The 21,857-nt window shown below is 42.7% G+C and overlaps 3 protein-coding genes across 5 annotated transcripts in view; 1 reads left to right on the top strand and 2 right to left on the bottom strand.

The window, feature by feature from the left end:
• Positions 1-12,767: 12,767 nt before the first annotated feature.
• Positions 12,768-17,694, bottom strand: cntd1 (cyclin N-terminal domain containing 1). Of its 2 annotated transcripts, none has more exons than XM_077000754.1 (7): positions 17,297-17,694; positions 16,971-17,041; positions 16,703-16,883; positions 16,447-16,609; positions 16,214-16,358; positions 14,961-15,057; positions 12,768-13,321 (listed from the first exon to the last, which is right to left on the bottom strand). In XM_077000754.1, the coding sequence occupies exons 1-7, from the start codon at positions 17,339-17,341 to the stop codon at positions 13,220-13,222; spliced, it is 804 nt and encodes a 267-aa protein (XP_076856869.1). In that variant the 5' UTR covers positions 17,342-17,694; the 3' UTR covers positions 12,768-13,219. The 2 variants fall into 2 exon arrangements, with proteins under 2 accessions (XP_076856869.1, XP_076856868.1); XM_077000753.1 differs by having other exon boundaries at positions 12,771-13,321; positions 16,971-17,046; positions 17,297-17,693.
• Positions 17,695-17,741: 47 nt separating this feature from the next.
• coa3a (cytochrome C oxidase assembly factor 3a) lies at positions 17,742-18,848 on the top strand. The gene is made up of 2 exons (XM_077000756.1): positions 17,742-17,986; positions 18,345-18,848. The coding sequence occupies exons 1-2, from the start codon at positions 17,788-17,790 to the stop codon at positions 18,449-18,451; spliced, it is 306 nt and encodes a 101-aa protein (XP_076856871.1). The 5' UTR covers positions 17,742-17,787; the 3' UTR covers positions 18,452-18,848.
• A 29-nt stretch (positions 18,849-18,877) lies between these two features.
• Positions 18,878-21,857, bottom strand: part of wnk4a (WNK lysine deficient protein kinase 4a) — a 35,683-nt gene continuing 32,703 nt past the window's right edge. The window contains exons 19-21 of one of the 2 annotated variants that reach the window (XM_077000752.1): positions 21,772-21,857; positions 21,041-21,144; positions 18,878-20,709 (exon numbers count right to left, since the gene is read on the bottom strand). The exon at positions 21,772-21,857 is cut by the window's right edge and continues 120 nt beyond it. In XM_077000752.1, coding sequence (XP_076856867.1) covers positions 20,707-20,709; positions 21,041-21,144; positions 21,772-21,857 — 193 coding nt within the window. In that variant the 3' untranslated portion in view covers positions 18,878-20,706. Of the gene's footprint in view, positions 20,710-21,010; positions 21,145-21,771 lie in introns of those variants that run through there. The other variant, XM_077000751.1, reaches the window with a different exon arrangement.

Here is a 21,857-nt window from a genome sequence, read left to right as displayed (position 1 = left end):
TGTCCCCTGGCCCGACCAACTGTAGTGTCATGAATTATTCATAATCAAGGGCGGGATTAATGTGCGAGCAACTTCTTCGAGAAGGGGGTTGCAAGGTCGGAGTGAGTCAAAGGTTTATTCAAGTTATGGAATAACATGAGGACGCATAGCGGTCTCCACCTGTTACTGGTAAAACTGCTTGATGCAATTTTAATAAGAATATATGCTCATGTAGTATTTGATCACCTCCCTCTTCTACATTAATTAAGTAAATACGGTGTGATTGATTTTTAACAACTTCATATCCTTTGTTTTAGGTTTTTCCTGTGTACTGCTTTTCAGTGCCCTACACAAAGCATAAGTGACGTCAGCTGTCTGGAAAAGAACACTGTTGATTTAGCAAAGGATTATAAAATACATTATTCATATAATCCATCTGTTCATCCAGTCCCTCTTGTCATCCAGTGATACCAGTCATTACTCACTCATTAAGTAGTAGTTTATTTTTCACACTTGTCTGGGAATTGAAAATTAAGTCCTCTGGTTGTTGAAACCAGAGCTAGTCAAGCAGGTGTGATGGGGTGACAGCATTAGTGGGGTTCTACACAATCAGCCTCTGGTGAGTTTCCCTCTCAAAGTTCCTGCTCTTATAGTTTAAGGGAATAACAATAAATCAGACAAACACATTTTTATGGTAATAATCAAGGTGGAATTATTATACTCATCTTGTTCACATAATCATTTTGACAAAGAAAACAGAAAAACATATTTATATGCAAAAATGTATGACGCAGTGTGCGAGTGTAATACATTCAGCCCAGCATAAGAAAACAAATGAAGGAAGAAGAAAAGAATGTCATGTTGGATGAAATTCTAAACATCTGAAGCCAAAAGCAGGTGATTGTAAATGTAATACCAGCTGAAGAATAAATTGACAGTGATGGGATCTTGCATGCAAACAGCTCTGGGTTCTGTGGCTCTCTAACCCTAATCCTAACCCCAACCTTACCCTAGTGTAATTGAGAAGATTACGTGTGTGCTAGGAGTTGAGGTGTGTTTGGAAATGCAGGGGTTAAGTTTGGCTGTCAGCACCAACTTCATGTCGAGATGAGCCAAGACATACCAGCAGGATTCCAAATCCTCTATAATCCAGTCAAAGAAAAGTCACTTGTCCCAGGTTAGACCAGGTTTCCCTGGAGCAGTGCCCTCTGTATCTCAGCCAGCCATCATGCTGTCATATGGAGAATTTCATACTACATTGACCCATCTGTGAAGTCTGTATTGTGGCATACTCACAGACAGTAGCTCATGAAATTTCAAATCTGGAAAATTTGTTGCTTGTCCATAGTTGATAGCATTCAGCTTCAACCATCTATGAAATCTGGCAAAAAATATGGTGGTATTATATCACTACATGTTAACAAGAGGATGCTATTCATATATTGACTCCAATGATAATACTAAATGTCCATATGACAATTGATTGGGATCTATATCACAACAGGACACTGTTGTAAGAGTCTATATCATAACAGGACACTGTTGTAAGAGTCTATATCATAACAGGACACTGTTGTAAGAGTCTATATCATAACAGGACACTGTTGTAAGCTACAGAGGGGGTGCCCTGCTATTACTGCCAGCAAACAAAATGCAACATTTTTGCACATTGTTCTCTCTCAGTGGGAGGTGGTTAATTGTGCTTTTAGTAGATGCATTTAGTAGATCTCACTTAGCACAGTAGTCAGTATTTCACATCACTGTCTGTAACACTCCGGTTAATGAGGAGGCATTAAGGGGGAAGGGTGGCATCACCTTAATTGAACCAACATTTCGAGAGGTTGAATACCTGTGAATCTTTTGCACACCATATTAACATTGCAACTGTAGCAACCTAGCAACCGGTTGCTAGGTAGAGGCGAAAGGCAGGCCCCTCAAGAGCTGACTTGCTTACTTGGCAAGTGAGCTGTGCAAAAACGGAATTCCCCCGTGACTCATGAAAGGCTCAGGTTGCCATGGTGACTGCATGGAAGTGATGGAGCTTCTGTTTTTTCACCCCACGCTGTGGGATTCCAGTGGGAACACAAGCACCCACCCATAGCAGGACACTCTGACTTCACATGAAGATTCCTGTACTATGAGCTACTGTGTAATGTGAGTTTATGTCAAGCTTATATATCAATATCATAATTGATGGATATGAAGTAAGAGTTTACCCAATCAGAGATTCTTTTTCATTAAAACGTTCTTAGGTTTAATGTCTCTCTTTCTTCCCCTCTCTCGCTCTCTATCTCTCTCTCTATCTCTCTCTCTATCTCTCTCTCTCTTTTTTATTCTGTATTGTTGTGAGTTGAGGAAGAAAATGAATTTGTAAGTTAATTAACTATGTGTAGCTAGCTAACTAGGTGTGGACTGGAAGTGACAGTTCAAGCCTGAATTAATGAATCTTAAATTGGGTGAAACTATTGAATTCACCCAGGTGATTTTTTAAAATATTCAAAATGGAAAAAAAAGGTTTTTAAAATGGCAATGAAACTATTGAAAATGCCAAGTTCTTTCATCATTCTTGCCTAACAGATTTAGTTTTCCAGCTCTTATGGCTAAATAGCCATAGGATTATAAGATCTGAGACTGTTTGATCATATCTAGGTTTAGCGGGTCTGTGGACATTTGGTCTTTTTCTCGCAAATACTTACGTTTGGCACACTAGTCATTTTACTATGATTAACAGGGACCCACTGTACACCTGGGGCTTATAGAACTACACAATAATATAAATAAACAAATAAATAAGACTGCCTGATTATTTGGACTAAATTATCACAGAGAAATGTCACACAGCTGGGAAAGACAAGCTGAAAGTGGGTCATATGCAAAACACAAGACACAGGGTTGAAGGAGCATATTAGGTAAACTTGAGCTTTGTTCAAATTGTTTTAATGTTTTGTTGCCCTTTAATAATAGCATTTCACGGCCTTAGTGCAATCGTAGGAAAAGGCAGGTTATACTGTTATAGCTATGGCATCATTGTGGTTAATCTTGTTTTCCCTCAGAAAAAGGCATGAAAACTGCAATTCTGTGGTCTAGTGCAAGGGACAACAATGGGGACCGTAGATAAGCATCATCATCTACCTTTGCATTTCTTAAGCTTTTTATGTTCCTTGTTTTTGATCATGGCCTTCACTTAGGATTGCTTTATCTATCATTAAGAAGGAGTCCACCTATGAAGGAGTGTCCCACTTTGACCTTGAAACTTCCAGCTCGTCCTTGGCACAGATGTTTCTGTATACTGTCCCGCCACTTGGCTATGCTGTTCCATGTGCACTCTGCCCACTAGCATCTTGCATCCCGCTGTTATGTGCTGGATTGTCTCTGGGGCATCTTTTTACATGTCTGGGATCCTGCCTGTTGTGGTAGATCCCAGCCTCTATTGATTATGTATTCAGGGATTGTTCCTGTGTTGCCTTGGTTAGTGTCTCTGTGCTATCTTTTATACCTACTTCTTCCAGATGCCTGGAAATTGAATGCCTTGTGCAGTAACTTAGTTGTGTGTGTGTGTGTGTGTGTGTGTGTGTGTATGTGAGTGATATATACAATTTGATATACATATGTGTGTGTGTGTGTGTGTGTGTGTGTGTGTGTGTGTGTGTGTGTGTTTAAGAGAGAGAGAGAGAGAGAGAGAGAGAGAGAGAGAGAGAGATTTGTGTATTTAGATATTAGATCATTAAAGTATATCAATTTCGATTTGTCCTTATCCTTGGCAACGCTTAATTCAGGGTCCCCATTTGTTCTAGAATTTCTGGAACTCATCCAGACATAAAAAGTCATGAAATATCAGCATTTTGTTTGTTTGCCATTTATCAAAAATATAATGTCATGCATATTGTGTGAGTGGTTGTTATGGTTACTTGGTTTTTTTTTCTACACCATTTTAATAAAGGCCACCTGTTTTTTTTTTTTCATTCATTGTAGGTTATGGAAATTCTGCTTTTTTAGCCAGTGAAAAGTCAGGAAATATGACATTTCACTGAGAATGGGAAGATTAAAGTGGTAATTTGATTAAAGTGGCAAATCTCACAAATAGTAAATTTTTATTCATTTACATATTATCTGCTGATCCACCCAATTAGTTGAGTGGCTTGTGCTAACTGATGATTCAGTGTAAACCAAATGTAAACTGTGTAATGTCATGCAGCATGGCTATAAACATTCCAACTCCCAGAATACACAGCACAGGCTGACTCTATCCACTTCCCCTGATTTCAGAGCACACCTGCACCTCATTTCACATCATTAGAAATTACCCAGCATCCCTAGGTTCATTGCAAAGTACTGCCAAACTCCTGTAGTAAAGCATACCAAGCGTTTCCCCCTGATTGCCATTATTACTGTTACAATCTGTTTTGTATATTTGGATTTGCTCTTACGGATTTGCCCTTTTGCACTGTTGCCTATATATAGGTATTGTCTCTTAGTGTTTGACATGGATTGTTACTCATTCTGTTATTGGATCGCATTTCAGGACCTTTGCTCTCTCATTATTCTCTGGACATCTCTATTCTAATTTGAGAATTAAAGACATTTTTCTATAGCCTGGCTGCATGTATCTGTGTATCATTATGCAGCAACCATCACATGTAATGCATACGGATATGTTTCAGAATTAAGAATAAAAGGAAGTATGAAAAAAAGTCATCTTGGAGATGATTTAGAGAAAAGCACAAATAAGGTGTTGTTGAACATTCCTGTGTGCACCACCCACTCCATAATTGTCACACTTTCTGTGACACCTCCCGCTTCTCCAGCCTCCACCGTTCTGTCTCAACGGCCTTCCAGCTCCACCTGCTCGCACGTCGCTGTGTTTAAGAGTGACTGGGACTTTCTTGCTTGCTGATTGCAGCCTAAGGGAGGCTTTCATATAGATTACCTTTCTTTTTGTTTGTTGAGCCATCTTTTGGAATTGTTTAATCAGCTAATAAGTATCGTGCCACTGTATCATAATAAGTATCGTGCCACTGTATCATAATAAGTATCATGCCACTGTGGTTGGCATTATGGTTTAAAGTACTGCTGCTTGTGAACTTGCAGCTATACATGTGAAGAGTTTTCTTGTGCTAGCATCTTGTCTGCCTAGTTTGGCCATTGTAGAATAAAAAAAAGGAAAAACAACCATATAGCCCAGACAGTGCTCTTATCAAGCTATGTGTAACAAGAATGGATCCACTGCTTAAACATCACCACCTAGAGTTTGCAACAAATAGTACAGCATAAGTGAAAACAGCTTGTTTTAGAATGTAGTATTATTTTTATATTAATATTAAGAACTCCTTGTACCTTTATACTTTTTAAAGTCAGTATTGTGTGTGAAATCTTTTTACATGAATGTTAGTTTGGATAAGTAGGCTATCTACTTGCTTGGTCTGCATATTAATATTATTATTAATATTAATATTATATTTTAAGTAGTCTGATTGTAATTTGTGTATTATAATAATTACCTCAAGGGAAAATGAAGAGACACAAATAAACTTATTTATTTTGCTTATTTATTGATTGGATTTGTTGTGCCTCTGACAGGTAAGGAACAATCTTCTCAATACGTTCAGCCCCCATTAATGAATCCCATTACCAGTACTCGTAAGATGCCTCACAACAACATGTTACCAGAACACATATTATGCACTATTAGAACAAAAAAGGACAGAGGCCAGGAGACCTTTCAGAAATAACATCTACCACAGCAGTAGCATTTGCACCTCAGGAAACCTCATACCACTCCAATAAACACAGCATCACATGCAGTGAAAAAATAGGAAGTAATTTCCCCAAGAAACCCTAAAAACCTGCACAGGCTCAGTATGTATGTTAAAATAGGTTTACACCAAAGGTTGAACTGATATATTAACAATAATACTTTGATTGACTTGTAAATGTAGCACCTAAACTCAAATATACACATTTCCATATATATCAATTGCTGTAGTCTATTGGAAGAGGAGTCTGATGAGGAGGATGGAGATATGTGTCACATCTGTTGTTGAGAATTCAAATGTATTTATATTGTGCTTTTTACAGCACATGTCACAAAGCAGCTTTATAAGCACATGGGTCCAGATCCCTAATGAGCAAGCCATGGGTGACGGTGGCAAAGAAAAACTTCCTAGGCAGAGATTAGGAAGAACCATTGGGAGGACCAAGACTCAAATGGGAACCCATCCTCCATTGGGTGGCCCAGTTAGTAGAAGTCCATATTTTATAGTTCTAATTCTAGGCCAGGCAGTTACAGTCCCTCCAATGTGGATCTTGAGCCTCAGGTAACATCTTTGGGCAACATGGTGGCATGGTGGTTAGCACGTTTGCCTCTCAGCACTGGGGTCTTGGGTTCAAGTCTCTATCTGAGTGGAATTTCCATGTTCTCCCCGTGTCTGCATGGGTTTCCTCCGGGGTCTCCGGTTTCCTCCCACAGTCCAAAGACATGGAGATTAGGTAAATTGGCAGTCCCTGATTCCCTGACAAATTCTCCCTGAGTGTGTGTCTTTGTCCCTTCATGTCCAATAAAAAGCAGTTGTCTGAGTGTGTGTGCTTGTATGCCCAGTGGTGGATGGTGCTCTGCCACTAGGGTCTGTCCTCTCTCCCCTTCCTGCACCCCATTCAGTCCCCCAGGGGGCTGTGGATCCCGGTAGAGAGTACACTGTGCACAAATGGTTGCCACATCTCACCGGAGTGTGATTGGTTGTACCTGTGTTAAAATTGTAAAGCAACCTTGGGTATATAGAAAGGCGCTATATAAGTTGAACATTCATTCATTCATTTAGGTAGGAATCGGCATGTCTGCTGGAGTTATGGGTGCATCCGCTGGCAGCATTGGCACAACTACAGCACTGGCAAGCCAGACCATCTTCTATTTACTTCTATTTGTCTTTGTAGAAGCAAGCAACCAGTGGTTCCGGCAAGCTCATCTATAGTTGCATAATAGTTGTAGGTGACCACACACATGAGGGCTCACTGAGCCATTGCTTTCCACCCAAATCATTATCACTAGAGTGAATGGATGACATGCCTGGTTGACAACATCATCTCAGATTACCAGAAGACTTAATGACTGAGGGCCCTGAGCTACACACCTTCATATGTAGTACATTAACGGAAGGCTTTATTATATATAAGCTTAAGTCTAGATTTAAAGATTGGAACTGTGTCAGAATTTTGGATTGGTGTTGAGGGGCGCTCAAGGAGAAGACTGTAGTCTTGCTAATTTTCAGAATTAAGAGAAATCCTACATTATGAGAGTGCATCAGGCGAAATTGGTTATGAGTATATTGGTATATTGGTTATGAGTATATTGGTATATTGCAATGAGTTTACACCGATATTGTGGGGCAAGACCATGTACTGTTTTATAGGTCAACAGAAGAATTTAAAAAACAAGCCAATGCAAAGGTGAGAGAATAGGACTAATATCAGCAAATTTTCTAGCCCTTGTAACAATTCTGGATGCTGCATCCAGTACGAGTTGGAGTTTCTTTAGGGACTTTTTAGAGCAACCAACTAAAAGACTGTTATAGTAGTCCAATCTTGATGAGACAAAAGCGGCGTGGACCAGTTTCTCCAGTAAATGTCTCAGCTTGGCAATATTATGTAATTGGAAAAAGGCAGCTTCAGTGATATTGCATTTGTGTGTGTCAAATGAAAAGATCAGAATCGATAGTGACAGCTAAGGTTTTTACAGTAGATTTAGTTATCACTGAAAAACCATCTAGCATAAGTGGAATATTAGACCAATTGCTTCTTGCAGCCTATTGAAATTTAGAAGAAGAAAATTACACACCATCCAGTTTTTTTATTTCCTAGATACAGTTACCAGTTCTGGGAGAAGTATTGATGTCATCTGGATAAGTGTCACGGCCCCTGACCCCTCCCTGTGGGCGAATGTACATGCAGTCAGCATCTATTCTTGTTTATAACCATTATTTGTTTATAACAGCGTCCTTGGGTACTTTGAAAGGCGCTATATAAGTGGAAATAATAATAATAATAATAATTATTATTATTATAACCACACCATTAGGTGTGGTTCAATGTGCATTTGAACACCCTGTGACTTTGCAAGTTCTCCCACTTAGAAATCATGGAGGGGTCTGAAATTTTCATCTTAGGTGCATGTCCACTGTGAAAGACATAATCTAAAAAAAAATCCAGAAATCACAATGTATGACTTTTAAATCATTTGTGTGTTACTGCTGCAAATAAGTATCAGCCACTTTATTATGTACACCTGTCCAACTACTCATTAAGGCAAATGTCAAATCAGCTGATCTACTGGGATTTTCATGCACAACCATTTCTAGGGTTTACAGAGAATGGTCAGAAAAAGAGAAAATATCCAGTGAGCGGCAGTTTTGTGGGCGCAAATGCCTTGTTGATGCCAGAGGTCAGAGGTGAATGGCCAGACTGGTTCAAGCTGAGATAGAATGGCAACAGTAACTCAAATAACCAGCCGTTACAACTGAGGCATGTAGAAGTGTATCTCTGCACACACAACACGCCGAACCTTGGGGTGGATGGGCTGCAGCAGCAGAAGACCACACCAATGCCACTCCTGTCAGCTAAGAACAAGAAACTGAGGCTACAATTTGCACAGGCTCACCAAAATTGGACAACAGAAGATTGAAAAAACGCTGTCTGGTCTGATGAGTCTCAATTTCTGCTGCGATATTTGGATGGTAGGGTCAGAACAATATGAAAGCATGGATCCATCCTGCCTTGTATCAACAATTCAGGCTGGTAGTGGTGGTGCAATGGTGTGTGGAATATTTTCCTGGCACACTTTGCTCCCATTAGTACCAATTGTGCATTGTGTCAACTCCATCCTATCCAATATGACCACAGTGTACCCATCTTTTGATGGCTACTTGCAGCAGGATAACGTGCTATGTCATAAAGCGCGAATCATCTCAGACTGGTTTATTGAACACAACAATGAATTCACTGTACTCAAATGGCCTCCACAGTCACCAGATCTCAATCCAATAGAGCACCTATGGGATGTGGTGAAACAGGAGACTCGCATCATGGATGTGCAGCCGACAAATCTGCAGCAAGTGCGTGATGCTATCTCAATATGGACCAGACTGCTTCCAGTACCTTATTGAATCTAAAAAATAAATATAGTCAGATCAGTGGGCATACCACAAACACAAGCACCAAACAGCATTCAAATGGGATATGTGGGGTATATGTGTTTTTTCTGCTCATGACTGAAGATATTGCGCATCTGTGCAATATGTAGGATTAGGTTTGATAGACATGCCTAGTCTTTAGGCAGGTGCCGAATTATCAGTGGCAAAGACGTGTGTCACGTAGGGCAACGCCCCCTCTCGTAGCTGTCACTCTGGGTTCCCTCATGTCCGTGTTCCCTGCCTGTTTGTCCCGCCCTGCTCGTTTGTCTTTGTGTTTCCTTGTTTGTTCCCACGCCCCAGTGTCATTGCCATCACCTGTCCCTAGTTAGTTTCTATGTATAAAGTCCCAGTATTTCCCCAGTCCAGTATCCGTGATTTTGTCTACTCTGTCGGTTTGCTTTGTTCATGCTGTTTGGTCGTCTACTCTGTGCCTTGTCGGTTCGTACGTCGTTTTGTCTGCCTGTTTGATCCCTAGTTCGTGAGTCCTCCTGGTTTCTGTTGTCATGCCTGTTTTTCGTTCCTGTTCGGATTGCTTGCCCGTGATGACCCCTGCCTGTATATACGACTCTGCTTTTGGTATTCCCCGTATTAAATCTCGCTCCTCTCAGCGATTGTGTCCGTCTCCTCGCTCCGTGGCGCGAGCCACGTTACATAATCACGGATCTAACGAGGACACAGCGAGAGAGCGAGACTCCGGTGAGTTTAGTCGCTGTAACGAGTTGTTGGCTGCTTCCGTGCAGTTTAACTCTCATGTGTTACAGCGCGAACGAGCCGGAGACAGGAATACCCCTGGCGCTGTGGGAACAAGGAAGTCTCGTCGCAGACCGAAGAAAGCGCAGTCTCTTATGGCTGGCTTTCGCGACGAGACTCCTATTGAGCGCTGGGAGTCTGCCCCGCTTGGCGAACACCACAGGGGTGAGCAACCTGTGGTACAAGCAGCGGGCAGACGGAGGGAATGCACAGACGAGCTTTGGCTTAACCCTCGGTTGGCTCTCAATGGCTGCTGCGAGCTCCCGACGCCTCAGAGGAGGCGGAGCCATCGCAGAGAGAGCCACCGAGGGGCGTGTGTGTCTGTGTGTTCTTCCAGGCTCAACCCGGACACTGAGGAGGAGGACCTAACACCGCTGATCCCGCCGGCTACTCCACAGGACACCCCCATGTATTTTTTGGGGGGGAGTACAAGCCACGTCGGCTTGGCGGACACGCCCCCCGATGACGTCAGTATAGTGGCTCCGCCCCCCGAGGACGTCGGCTTGGCGGACACGCCCCCCGATGACGTCAGTATGGTGGCTCCGCCCCCCGAGGACGTCGGCTTGGCGGACACGCCCCCCGATGACGTCAGTATAGTGGCTCCGCCCCCCGAGGACGTCGGCTTGGCGGTTCCGCCCCCCGAGGACGTCGGCTTGGCGGTTCCGCCCCCCGAGGACGTCGGCTTGGCGGTTCCGCCCCCCGAGGACGTCGGCTTGGCGGTTCCGCCCCCCGAGGACGTCGGCTTGGCGGTTCCGCCCCCCGAGGACGTCGGCTTGGCGGTTCCGCCCCCCGAGGACGTCGGCTTGGCGGTTCCGCCCCCCGAGTGCATCTCCTCACCTCGGATTCCTGTCCCCGCTGCCCGTAGGCAGTTCATACCTGTTCCTGTCCCCGCTGCCCGTAGGCAGTTCATGCCTGTTCCTGTCCCCGCTGCCCGTAGGCAGTTCATACCTGTGCCTGTCCCCGCTACCCGTCGGCAGTTCGTGCCTGTTCCTGTCCCCGCGACCCTGGAGGGGTCGTCCACGCCGGTTCCTGTCCCCGCGACCCTGGAGGGGTCGTCCACGCCGGTTCCTGTCCCCGCGACCCTGGAGGGGTCGTCCACGCCGGCTCCTGTTCCCGCTGCCCGCCAGCGGACCCTGCCTGTTCCCGCTGCCCGCCAGCGGACCCTGCCTGTTCCCGCTGCCCGCCAGCGGACCCTGCCTGTGCCCGCTGCCCGCCGCCCGGCTGCGCCTGTGCCCGCTGCCCGCCGCCCGGCCGCGCCTGTGCCCGCCGCCCGCCGCCCGGCCGTGCCTGTGCCCGCCGCCCGCCGCCCGGCCGCGCCTGTGCCCGCCGCCCGCCGCCCGGCCGCGCCTGTGCCCGCCGCCCGCCGCCCGGCCGCGCCTGTGCCCCAAGAGACTGTGCTGCCCCCTGTTGGGCATGGACTTTGTGTTCCCCCTGCTCCGCCATGTACCTCCTATGTTCCGTTGCCCGTGTTCCCCTTGCTCCCTGGTCCCGTCCCTGGTTTTGTTTTGGTCCCTGTCCCCGTGGTTGTGTCTGTTCGTGTCCATGTTCCTGTTCCTGTGTCTGTTTCCTGTGGTGTCGTCTCTGTCCCGGTTCCCGTGTCTGTTCCCCAGATCGTCACCCACTTTGTTCCTGTCCCTGTCTCAGTCGTCCAAGCCGTGTTTGCCTCCGTGTATGCCTCTGCCCTGTCCCCTGGCCCGTCTCCTGTGTCTGTTCCCGGTCCTGCTCCCATGCCTCGCCCTGTCCCTGCCTGTATCGCCATGCCCCAGCCCGGCTCCTGGCCCGTCTCTGGTTCCCCTGTCCCTGCTGTGCCCCGGTCTCCGTGCCCTGCTTTCCCCTTGTCTGTTCCTCCGGTCTGTCCTGTGTCCGCTGTCCCTGTCCTGTCTGCCCTTGCGTGCCCCGGAGTGGCACGCTTTGAGGGGGGGTTCTGTCACGTAGGGCAACGCCCCCTCTCGTAGCTGTCACTCTGGGTTCCCTCATGTCCGTGTTCCCTGCCTGTTTGTCCCGCCCTGCTCGTTTGTCTTTGTGTTTCCTTGTTTGTTCCCACGCCCCAGTGTCATTGCCATCACCTGTCCCTAGTTAGTTTCTATGTATAAAGTCCCAGTATTTCCCCAGTCCAGTATCCGTGATTTTGTCTACTCTGTCGGTTTGCTTTGTTCATGCTGTTTGGTCGTCTACTCTGTGCCTTGTCGGTTCGTACGTCGTTTTGTCTGCCTGTTTGATCCCTAGTTCGTGAGTCCTCCTGGTTTCTGTTGTCATGCCTGTTTTTCGTTCCTGTTCGGATTGCTTGCCCGTGATGACCCCTGCCTGTATATACGACTCTGCTTTTGGTATTCCCCGTATTAAATCTCGCTCCTCTCAGCGATTGTGTCCGTCTCCTCGCTCCGTGGCGCGAGCCACGTTACAACGTGAGCTTTTGTAAACCCAGTCTCACACTAGATTTGGATGGCTTTGACCTTGGGAAATATCACTGCCACTATAGGCAGACCCAGGTAAACGAAACATTAAACCTTTGGCTGCTGTTGTGCATTATTGAATACGTTCACGTCTGATGGAACTGACTGATGTGTTATACCAGCACCACCATGTTTTTATTGTGCATCTCTATTGTGCCTAATTCATCTCTCCCTCTTATTCTTCCCCAGAGGAGCAGACCAGTCTCCGTTTCTGTTGCTGCTGCAGAACAGGGTTTCTGAATCTCCAAATGACACAGCAAGGCAGCACCATCATCATAAGGGTGTGTTCTCATTCACAATTCATGTATATAGCATAATACAAAAAACACCAAATGTATCACAGAGACCAGGGCTCCCAGAGGGGAGACCAGGGCTGACTAACCATGACATCCGACACTGACACCTGTATGCCTCTAGTGTCTAAGGGTCCACCCATTACAAATTCCAAAGTGATTTATTCAGATTCATGACATTTAATAAAAAGGAAGTAAAGCATAAAGCCTTTGAATGTTCACAAATTCAATTCAGATGTTTTCACAAATTCAATTGAGAGGATTTACACTGTGCAGAAAATGAAAGATATGTACAATTATTTTAATCGATCATACATTTTAAAATATTGATTCTGATTTCAAACCTTTTCACTCTCTGATCTCTTCACTTTGCCATCTATATAGTCTACATAATTTTAATGAATCTTTTGCAGAAAGTGAACTTCAAAAAAAGATTAAACTTAACACTTAAGTTCTATGTAGGTCTATAGTTCTACTTTACACAATGCTAAGACATTTAAAATATTTTTATAAAGTTCTTTGGAATCTTCTCATTCTCAATTTTCATATAACCAGACATGTTCTGTTATGGTGATTTAATCTCAGTAATATGCATTAGTGTCACCCAGGCAAAGTCCATGATGCTCTTTTCTGAAATACCAGTAATCGATGTGAGCTCTTCAACAACCTATGGAAGGAAACAGCAGAAGTATAGCAGGTAATAACTTTAGTATTTAGCAGTCCATCTGTCCATGAGAGTCAACAGGAACATGCATTATTTGAGTGTAATAGTTCTCTTGGATATTGTGTGTATCAAATAGTTCTATGTAGAATCCCTTTTTACTGCTGTGTTATCTGTGTTGGTGAGGAAAACATAACCCAGACTAGAATTCTTCCATTTCCGTAGGCGTTCTCCCTACTTACCTACCACAGATCTCATAATTCATGTCATTTTTTAATCCAGGCCAGCTGATTGGCAGTATACATAGGATTGGAGGACAAAGACTTGCAACAAGTAACAAATTTTAAGTTGCAAATTTTGATCTAAAATGACAAAGATAACTCAACCATGGCACCTATGATCTTGTTGGACATTCTGTTTCATTATCCCCCCACCCACATCTGCAGCTGTAACGACCTACACTCTTCTTTGAAAGCTTACCCCCCACCCAAGATTTTGGAAAGTATCTGTGGCAATTTGTGCCCCTTCAGTCCAAATCACATTTGTGAGGTTAGGTTCTGATGTTGGACAAGAAGGCCTGGACTGCACTCTATGTTCCCATTCGAAAGGGGGTTTTACTGGGGTTCCAACCAGGATTCTGTGCAAGGCACTGGATTCACCCATCCTGAACCAAAGAAGCATAGTGATGCTGGAACAGGAAAGGCTCTTCCCCAAACTGTTGCAACAAAGTTGTAGATATAAAATTATTTAAAAATGTCTTTGCATGCTGTAGCAAAAGCAATCTCAGAACATTGTTCCTCCTCCATCAAACTTTAGTGTTAGCACTATGCATTCTGGTGGGTATTCTCCAAACCCAGATGCATCCATTAGACTGCCAGAGAGCATGATTCATTACTTATTATTCATCATCCAGAGAACACATTTCCATTGCTCCACTGAGTCCAGTGACAACATTGTGATTGCAAGCTTGTGAGAAACTGCTCAAACATGGAAACCCCTTTCATGAAGCTCCCAACACAGTTCTTGTGCAGATGTTGCTTCCAGAGGCAGGACAGAACTCTGTGGCAAGTGATGCAATTGAGGATAGATTTTTACGTGGTCAGTGTTTGGGCACTTGGCAGCTCAACTCTGATTTATGTGGTCTACCAATTCATGGCTGAGCTGACACTTCTGTTTCACAATGGTAACACTTAACAAACACAGAATTATCAGGGCATAGGCTTCACAAATTGACATGTGGCAAAGGGGGCATCTTATGACAATGCCACATGTAAAGTCACTAAGCTCTTCAATACAATCCATTCTATTGGCAATATTTGTCTATAGAAACTGTCTTGCTGTATACACAAAAACACCTGAAGTCAAACCACCTGAGGTTAATAATTAGCAGGGGTGTACACATACTTTTGGAAACAGTATGTATGAAACTACCTGAAAATTTATTTTGACAAGCAAGACCTCCCTCTATTCCCTTTAAGTCCAAACATGGTAGTGTTTTTGGGTTGAAAATACAGTAACAATAGTACCCCCTGTTTTTGTTGGGGTTCTCTCCAGGTCTGACATTTATGCAGCCTAACAGAATAACTGATTTACAGAATCCTACAGAATCTTGGTCCTACCGAATACAGCTTAAATTTAAAGTTACCTTCTTCCAAGCAGATGTTTGGTAGATGAAAGCAGCAACAGTGATAACTCCAACCCCTAACAGCATACAGTCCTCAGTCACTGACACAAACTGTGCCCTGAAGGAAACACCATGAAAAAAAAGAGTATTTAGAGTTTCTCTCACATGATAAACTGTACTGGACAAGCCATCGATGCATTGCTGTTAAATAAATATGAGCAAAATAGCAAACATTTTTGCCCAACAGAATGTTTTTTTCATTCTCATCAGACTCATCAGTCTCCATTCTTAATTGACTCTTACAAAACGGAACACACTGTTATCATTTGGTCATGCAAGAATCAAATGAAAATATCAGATCAAGCAAATCACAACACAATGGCTGCAGCTGCCAATGACCAGTCATAAGACTTCCTCAAAGACTTGGGCATGTCTTGCAATTGCTGAACCGCTGCATGGAAATATAACTCTAAACCAGTCTACTACTGGTCACTGAGCAGTATTCTGCAGTCATATGAGACAGTGCTCCATTCCAACATTCTTTTCTGCCTACAGATGGAAAGTATATGATCACTGTTCCTATGACAGAATACCACATTTACCTCTTAAGACTGAGGCATAAAGGCCAATCATAGCATCAGAATGCCAGGGCATGACTAGAGATTGGATGTTTAACAAAATAACTACCTACAATGAAAATGTGTTTTCTCATTCCTTTGTTTCACTTTTATGGACCATATGTGTGTAGTGGTAGTGAGTCATGGTGGATTACAGTCGGTGTCCTTCAGCATAGTACACCACAGTATGAAACAACCACAGCATGTTAGCACCAACCAGACTATGATCTGCACTGCTGAGACATGATGCCTGTGAATGGTTCATAACTTCCTGTGTTTACTGTTGAACTGCAAGGTTTTACTGTTTGAGTGAGTTGTAATGTTTTGCAACATATATTTACTGTATTGATTGAAGTGGGGAATTCTGCACAGAGGATGATGTGTATTGCAATATGTGTTAGTGATTTGTAGGCTGTGTTGGGTGGATAGAGAATGTGATTACTATTTTGAACAATGTGGATAAGTGCTTGAAAAACTGCAATAACTGAAACATAACTATCACTTGCTGTGTTAATAAGATATACTATTGAAAGGTACAACACACCACCGAATAGAAAAATAATGGGGAACAGAGTAAATTAATTCAGTAATCTTTAAGTATCCATTGTCTCCTTTATACACACACACACACACACACACACACAGATTCTGTAGCACCTTTGTTCTGAGGAAAGACTGAAGCATCCAGTAGCAACTTTGAGTAGCGAGTGGTAGATAGCATCCCTCTGGAGGTAGATAAACTGAAGTACATGCTTGCACAGGTGGTGTATGTGTGCAACAGGGATAGTTGGGTCATTATGGCCTATAATAAAGACACAAGGCCAAATAATATTTACATAAACTGACCTCACTATTATGAGATTGTAATTAAATATGTCAACATGTCTTACAAATAACTTCCAGAAGAGTTTCCACATATGACAGAGGATTTGGCACAATCAGTTTGAAGTCCAAAGTTTTCAAGATGAGAAGCTCTGACTCTAGTAACTTTTCTCTATGACAGCTGCTGCCTACTGACTGAAGATATCTTGATGCAGAGTTGTAGTCAATGGCCTGGATTTTTTAAATTGGACCTTGCATTAATGGGATGACCACAATTTTACAACAGATAGAATTCTTAATTGGTTTACACTGTTAAACGCTTACACTGGAATGTAACGCTAGTTTGCTGGCTATTTGCACACTTGAAAGGATGAAGATGTAGAACTTTTCACTCAGTCTCTGAAAAAGCAGGTCTTCGTATTTTTCTGAAGTCCCACATGAGGAACCTTCACGGACCTCACTTATCTGGCTGGAGAATACATTTTCAATATGCTTGACCATAAACCTGGGACAAGAATATCAGAATGAAAATCTGAATTGTTGACTAGGACAAAAACCTAACAATAAAACCCCCCTTTATGATCTGACTAACCTCTCCAGTATTTCAATGGCATGATAACCAACTAGTGGGTCTAGTCCTTGCTCCTCACAAATGAGAAACGTCTGTTCTGTCAAACCAAGTAATGGCAGGCAGTTTAAGAGACAAAAGAAAAATCGACATTAGACTATTCGCACTTTGTGATTTTACACTGGTGAACAATGTATTACAGATGTATCGAGCGCCCGATAGTAATCATCTTAAAATCAGCTTCATCGCTTCATCTGTATCAATATTTGACAAACAAATGGCCATAAAACCGGCAAGGTAACTAAAGTTATTCAACTAAACTAAAGCAAATGCAAGTCCACTTTACTTACCCACGACTCTTTTGTCCTTAAAACTCCCACAAACGCTTGATACATTCTCTAAGCGGCGTTTGTTTTTATTGTTAATGATGGTTAGAAAGTCTGACAAAATTTCAAATGAAGCTTCGCCGAATCTTTGCATTTTTTGATTTTTGGTGACAATAATGTCAACTTTTTGAACGCTAATACATGAGATTATTCACAATATTAACGATGTAAATCTACAGAAAAGCAAATAAAATGCGAACGACAGTGTTGCGAATTTAGATCACACGTTTTGGAGAGTTTATAGTGAGGTTAGAGAGTTTATAGCGAGTGTCCCTCGGCACTAGATGGCGACGTTACCACTGCGGATTTTGCCGTTTCTGGACTTTCCTCCCGCGAGCGCACAAGCGTAAAAACTGCGGCTGCGCGGTGCGCATGCTCCGTACAAACAAGCTAATCGGACGAATAACAAGAGCCTCGTCGGGGTGTCACGTGCACTTCGCCGTTTAACCGCCGAAATGGCTGACAAGGAAGGGAAGGCGTCTTCTGAAGGTGAATTTGCCAAGAGGATAGACCCTGCAAAAGATAATCTGACGCAGGAACAGCTTAAGTATATCCGTCGAGTGGAACTGGATCAGTGGAAGAAGAAAAGCCAAAAGCTCCGCGGTCGGAACATCATAACTGGACTCGCCATCGGAGCCGTAGTGATGGGCATATGTATCCTCATGAAGGTTACAGGGCTCGCTAGCTGCGTGGCTAGCTCACCTACCTAATGTACCCAGCCTAGCTAATGTGGGACACCTCACATAGGAGCTGTGTGTAAAATCAAATAAAAATAGCGGTCAATGAACAACGTGAATTAATTTTGTGAATTGGTGGTTTGCTTCACGCTTAGCCTGCTACTCCTGGCTAGCTAGTGGACTACATAATCTGGTTTGCAGGTTTGTGCTGTTTAAATGAAAGAGGCACTGCTGGTATGAAGCAGCTAATCGTTTTAAAGGGTGATATTGTCCATCTGTAGCAATGGATTATATGATCCAAAATGTGTTCGTGTTAACCTTGACCGTTTCAACAGATGGATACACGTTCTTCTCTGTATCCCAAGAGAAAATCATGGATGAAATAGACCAGGAAGCAAAAGTGGCAGCCAGAATACGTGGGTCAAAGACGGGAGCTAACTGAGCTTCAACGGAGTCGTCAGGGCCGTGGTGTCGTTTTGAGCAACGCTGGTTTGAACAGACTCCAGAAGGGGACAAACTTATCGAGTCTTGCTGGCTGCAAGGGTTCGAGCAAGAAATGTGAAAGCGAAGCAAGCCTCCGACAAAGGGACAATATCATGAACGCACAGAGGCAGGAGCTAGCTAAGGATCTCATGTCTTCGGTTCACAGCACACCATTGCCAGAGAGGCACAAGAGGGCAGTGCTGCACCAAATATTGCTACTTGGGGGAAAAATGGAACACAAATTGGGTTGGAAATTTTTGTAGATAAAGAAGCATGAAATTAAAATGTCGATGTTGAGCTGTAAAGATTTGTTCTGCTTTTGATCTGATAAGGTAATAAATTATATATATGACTTGTATTAGTGCAAAGAAACTTGTTTTTAAAGTTTATTGTACAAACACAAATTGAAGAAAATGTAGAAAAAGGTAAAGGCATGTACATCTACATGTACATGTAGAAAAAGGTAAAGGCACAGCATGGCACTATAGCAGCTTTGCGTGGAAAGCATCACATTCAGTAAAATGGTTTACTCACATTTTCCCCAATCTTATATAGCCCATTTATACTTGTTAGATTCACTGTGCATATGTAGGCAAAATAAAATATTTCACAGTTTGTGATAATTCAGTTTTTAAAGGAATTCTTTTGAACAAATGATATAGTAAACCAACAAATTAAAAGTTACCCCTTTCACTCACTTAAGCCATTCCAGTTTCCATCATCTTTGAAATAAACAAGCCTGCATTTAGGTAAGAAAGGATATTTTGTGAAATGGTTTTGCTATATACAATAAACAATCCATATTTCTTTCAATCTTAAGTCTGGTTCTATCTTCCAAAGTAATGGAGGAACACGTCCAAACAAAAGTGCATCGTAAAAAACAAAACAGTTGCAGGGACTGAACATGGGAACACTTCTTGCACAGTGTTGCACTTAACAATATTCAGTTGCCTTAGATATTATCCTAAATTTTTAAAAATAGTCAGCAATTTTAATTTGAAACAATCTCTTATTGAAGTGCTGTGTGCTTTTTGAATGTATTCATAATATCAGTGAATTTAACCTGGTTGATACATTTTGGGTAATTGTGTTTTGGTCAGTTAAAAGCTCAAATATGCTTTTATAATAAATCATAAAAAGCTGGTAAAACAATATGCAGAAACAATCTTATACAAGCAGAATATAACTGCAGCAAATGCATCACAGCTGCAAATCTCAAAAATGGCTTAACATAATGGTTGCATGTGCAATTGAATTCACACATTGCACTACCAAAATTTACATATTACACAATGCATTATATCCAGTTCTTCAGCTTCTATTCACATTAACAATATGGGAAAAATGTACATATCTCCAAAACCCACCTAACAAAATAAAATATATTTTACATAAGCAGTACAGTATGTCAGGCAGATGTTTTAACTTTTTTTTTGGTTGTAGTAGATTATTCAGTTGTACAACACTTTCTACAGCAAAATGTCAGGGACAGAAATACAATGTCCAGTACATGTTTGTTATTCTTCCTCTCTTCTCTCTCACATACACAGAAAACATGCCTGTTCAGCAGGTCCAACAGCTGCATATACAGACAGTTTATTTTCAAAAGTGCAAAGGAGATGGCTGAAACTGGGAGTCACTAATGAGCCACTGGTGAGCCATTGGAGAGAACTAACAAATCATTTTCACGTCACTAAGCTCACCATGGTAACACCAACTTCACCAACAGCATTGTCATGACAGTGGGGTTCTGTGTGGCAGTGGCAGAAGTACATGGCACTTGTTCAAACCCCAACAAAGACATTTACATTAAAACAAGGACAAAGAATTGGTCTACACTGTACACGCTGGGATTCACACGTTGCTTTCAGGTGGGAATGCATGCTGTGAACACCAAAGCATGAATGAAAGCCAATGTGGGACTGTTAGTAATATGCTTGAACAGTCATCTCAGGAACTGATCGTCAGTTGGATTGTAAACCAGAAGCTCTGGGGGCACTGACAGCATTAATGGCGGCAGTGACGGTGGCATTACCACAGTGACGTCTGAGCAGGAAGTGCCAAAGTTTCTTGCTCTTCTGCAAGCAGAGGTCTCTGATTATTGCAAGGTCTGTGTAAAGTCTTCTTTCTTCAGTAGGATGTGGGAGTGAACAGCAGCTGCGTGCTGGATGAGGTAGTGTAAACTAGTTCTGCCAGCAGGCTTGGCCATGTATTTTACTGTGAAGGGAGAGAGGAGAAAAATAAGCTATTTAGAACTGGCTGAATGAAAGTGTCACATCAAATTCGAGAGTGGTCAACAAATGGATTTATGAATCTGCTGAATGAAAATACTGAACACACACTGATTTTATACCTTTACATCTTTGAAAGATATGTTCTTTATGACACTTAACACTTAGGAGGGCATGGGTGTATTGTGAATGCCTACACAGAAATTCAATCACATGCACAGTAAGTTAAACTTGGAAAACATATTTGGACTATTCTTGCATATAATAATTTCTAAATGTATTCTTGCATATAATACATGTCATTAAGAGGAGCATACCATTCTGGTGAGGTCAGGGGCAAAGGTCACCCCTTTAGGAGGTCGTTCCTGTGAACTGCTACTACTACTGCTGCTTCCACTCAAAGAATTCTTCCTTATGATCCCTGTGGACCAAACAGCAGTAAGTTTCAGAAACGTAAGTAAATATTCCTCCCCTTCCTGACTTTTCCTTGCAGTAAAGGGAGCAGCTGCTCAAGCCACAATACCATATCCGTCCATCTCAGAGAAGACAGTCTTTCACAGGATGTCTTTTCACAGGAATCTGACATCTGATTTGTCTCTGTGTTAAATAAAAACTAGTGTACTGTAATATTACTGTAGCAATGTATATCACTGTTCAAATGTTCTATATGAAAAATTGCATGGGTGCAGCCTACACATGATGTTAATGATGTAATGACAGATGTTATTCATAATTCATAAAGGATGGTGCTGGAGAGTTTTTTTTGGGGAGAGGCAAAGGTTTGGGTGGAACAAAAATAGTTTGAGCAGAACATGATATTAGCACAAAGAAGATCGGGCCTCAACCGCCAATGGTGACATTCCCATCATGTTTACTAATAAACACACAAACTTTAGTACATCTGTAAGCAGTTTTTTAAATCCGTTTTTAATCTAACAGAATACCGTTTCACCTAATGGAGGAAATTTGACACCAGACATCCACTTTAAAATGTAGAAACTGATTATTCTAGATGGGTGTGAAATGGGCTTACTCCACCAAACCGTACCTGTGACGGGGAGAATGTCCAGTCTCTGCAGGCTGTTCCGGCGGGAGGAAGTGAAGGCCCCTCCTTTGGAGAGCCGACGCTGCCGA

The sequence above is a fragment of the Brachyhypopomus gauderio genome, chromosome 3 (genome assembly GCF_052324685.1).
Source record: "Brachyhypopomus gauderio isolate BG-103 chromosome 3, BGAUD_0.2, whole genome shotgun sequence".
Lineage (NCBI taxonomy): Eukaryota > Metazoa > Chordata > Actinopteri > Gymnotiformes > Hypopomidae > Brachyhypopomus > Brachyhypopomus gauderio.
The sequence above is the reverse complement of the archived record's forward strand: the minus strand, read 5'-3'. Positions and strand labels throughout refer to the sequence as shown.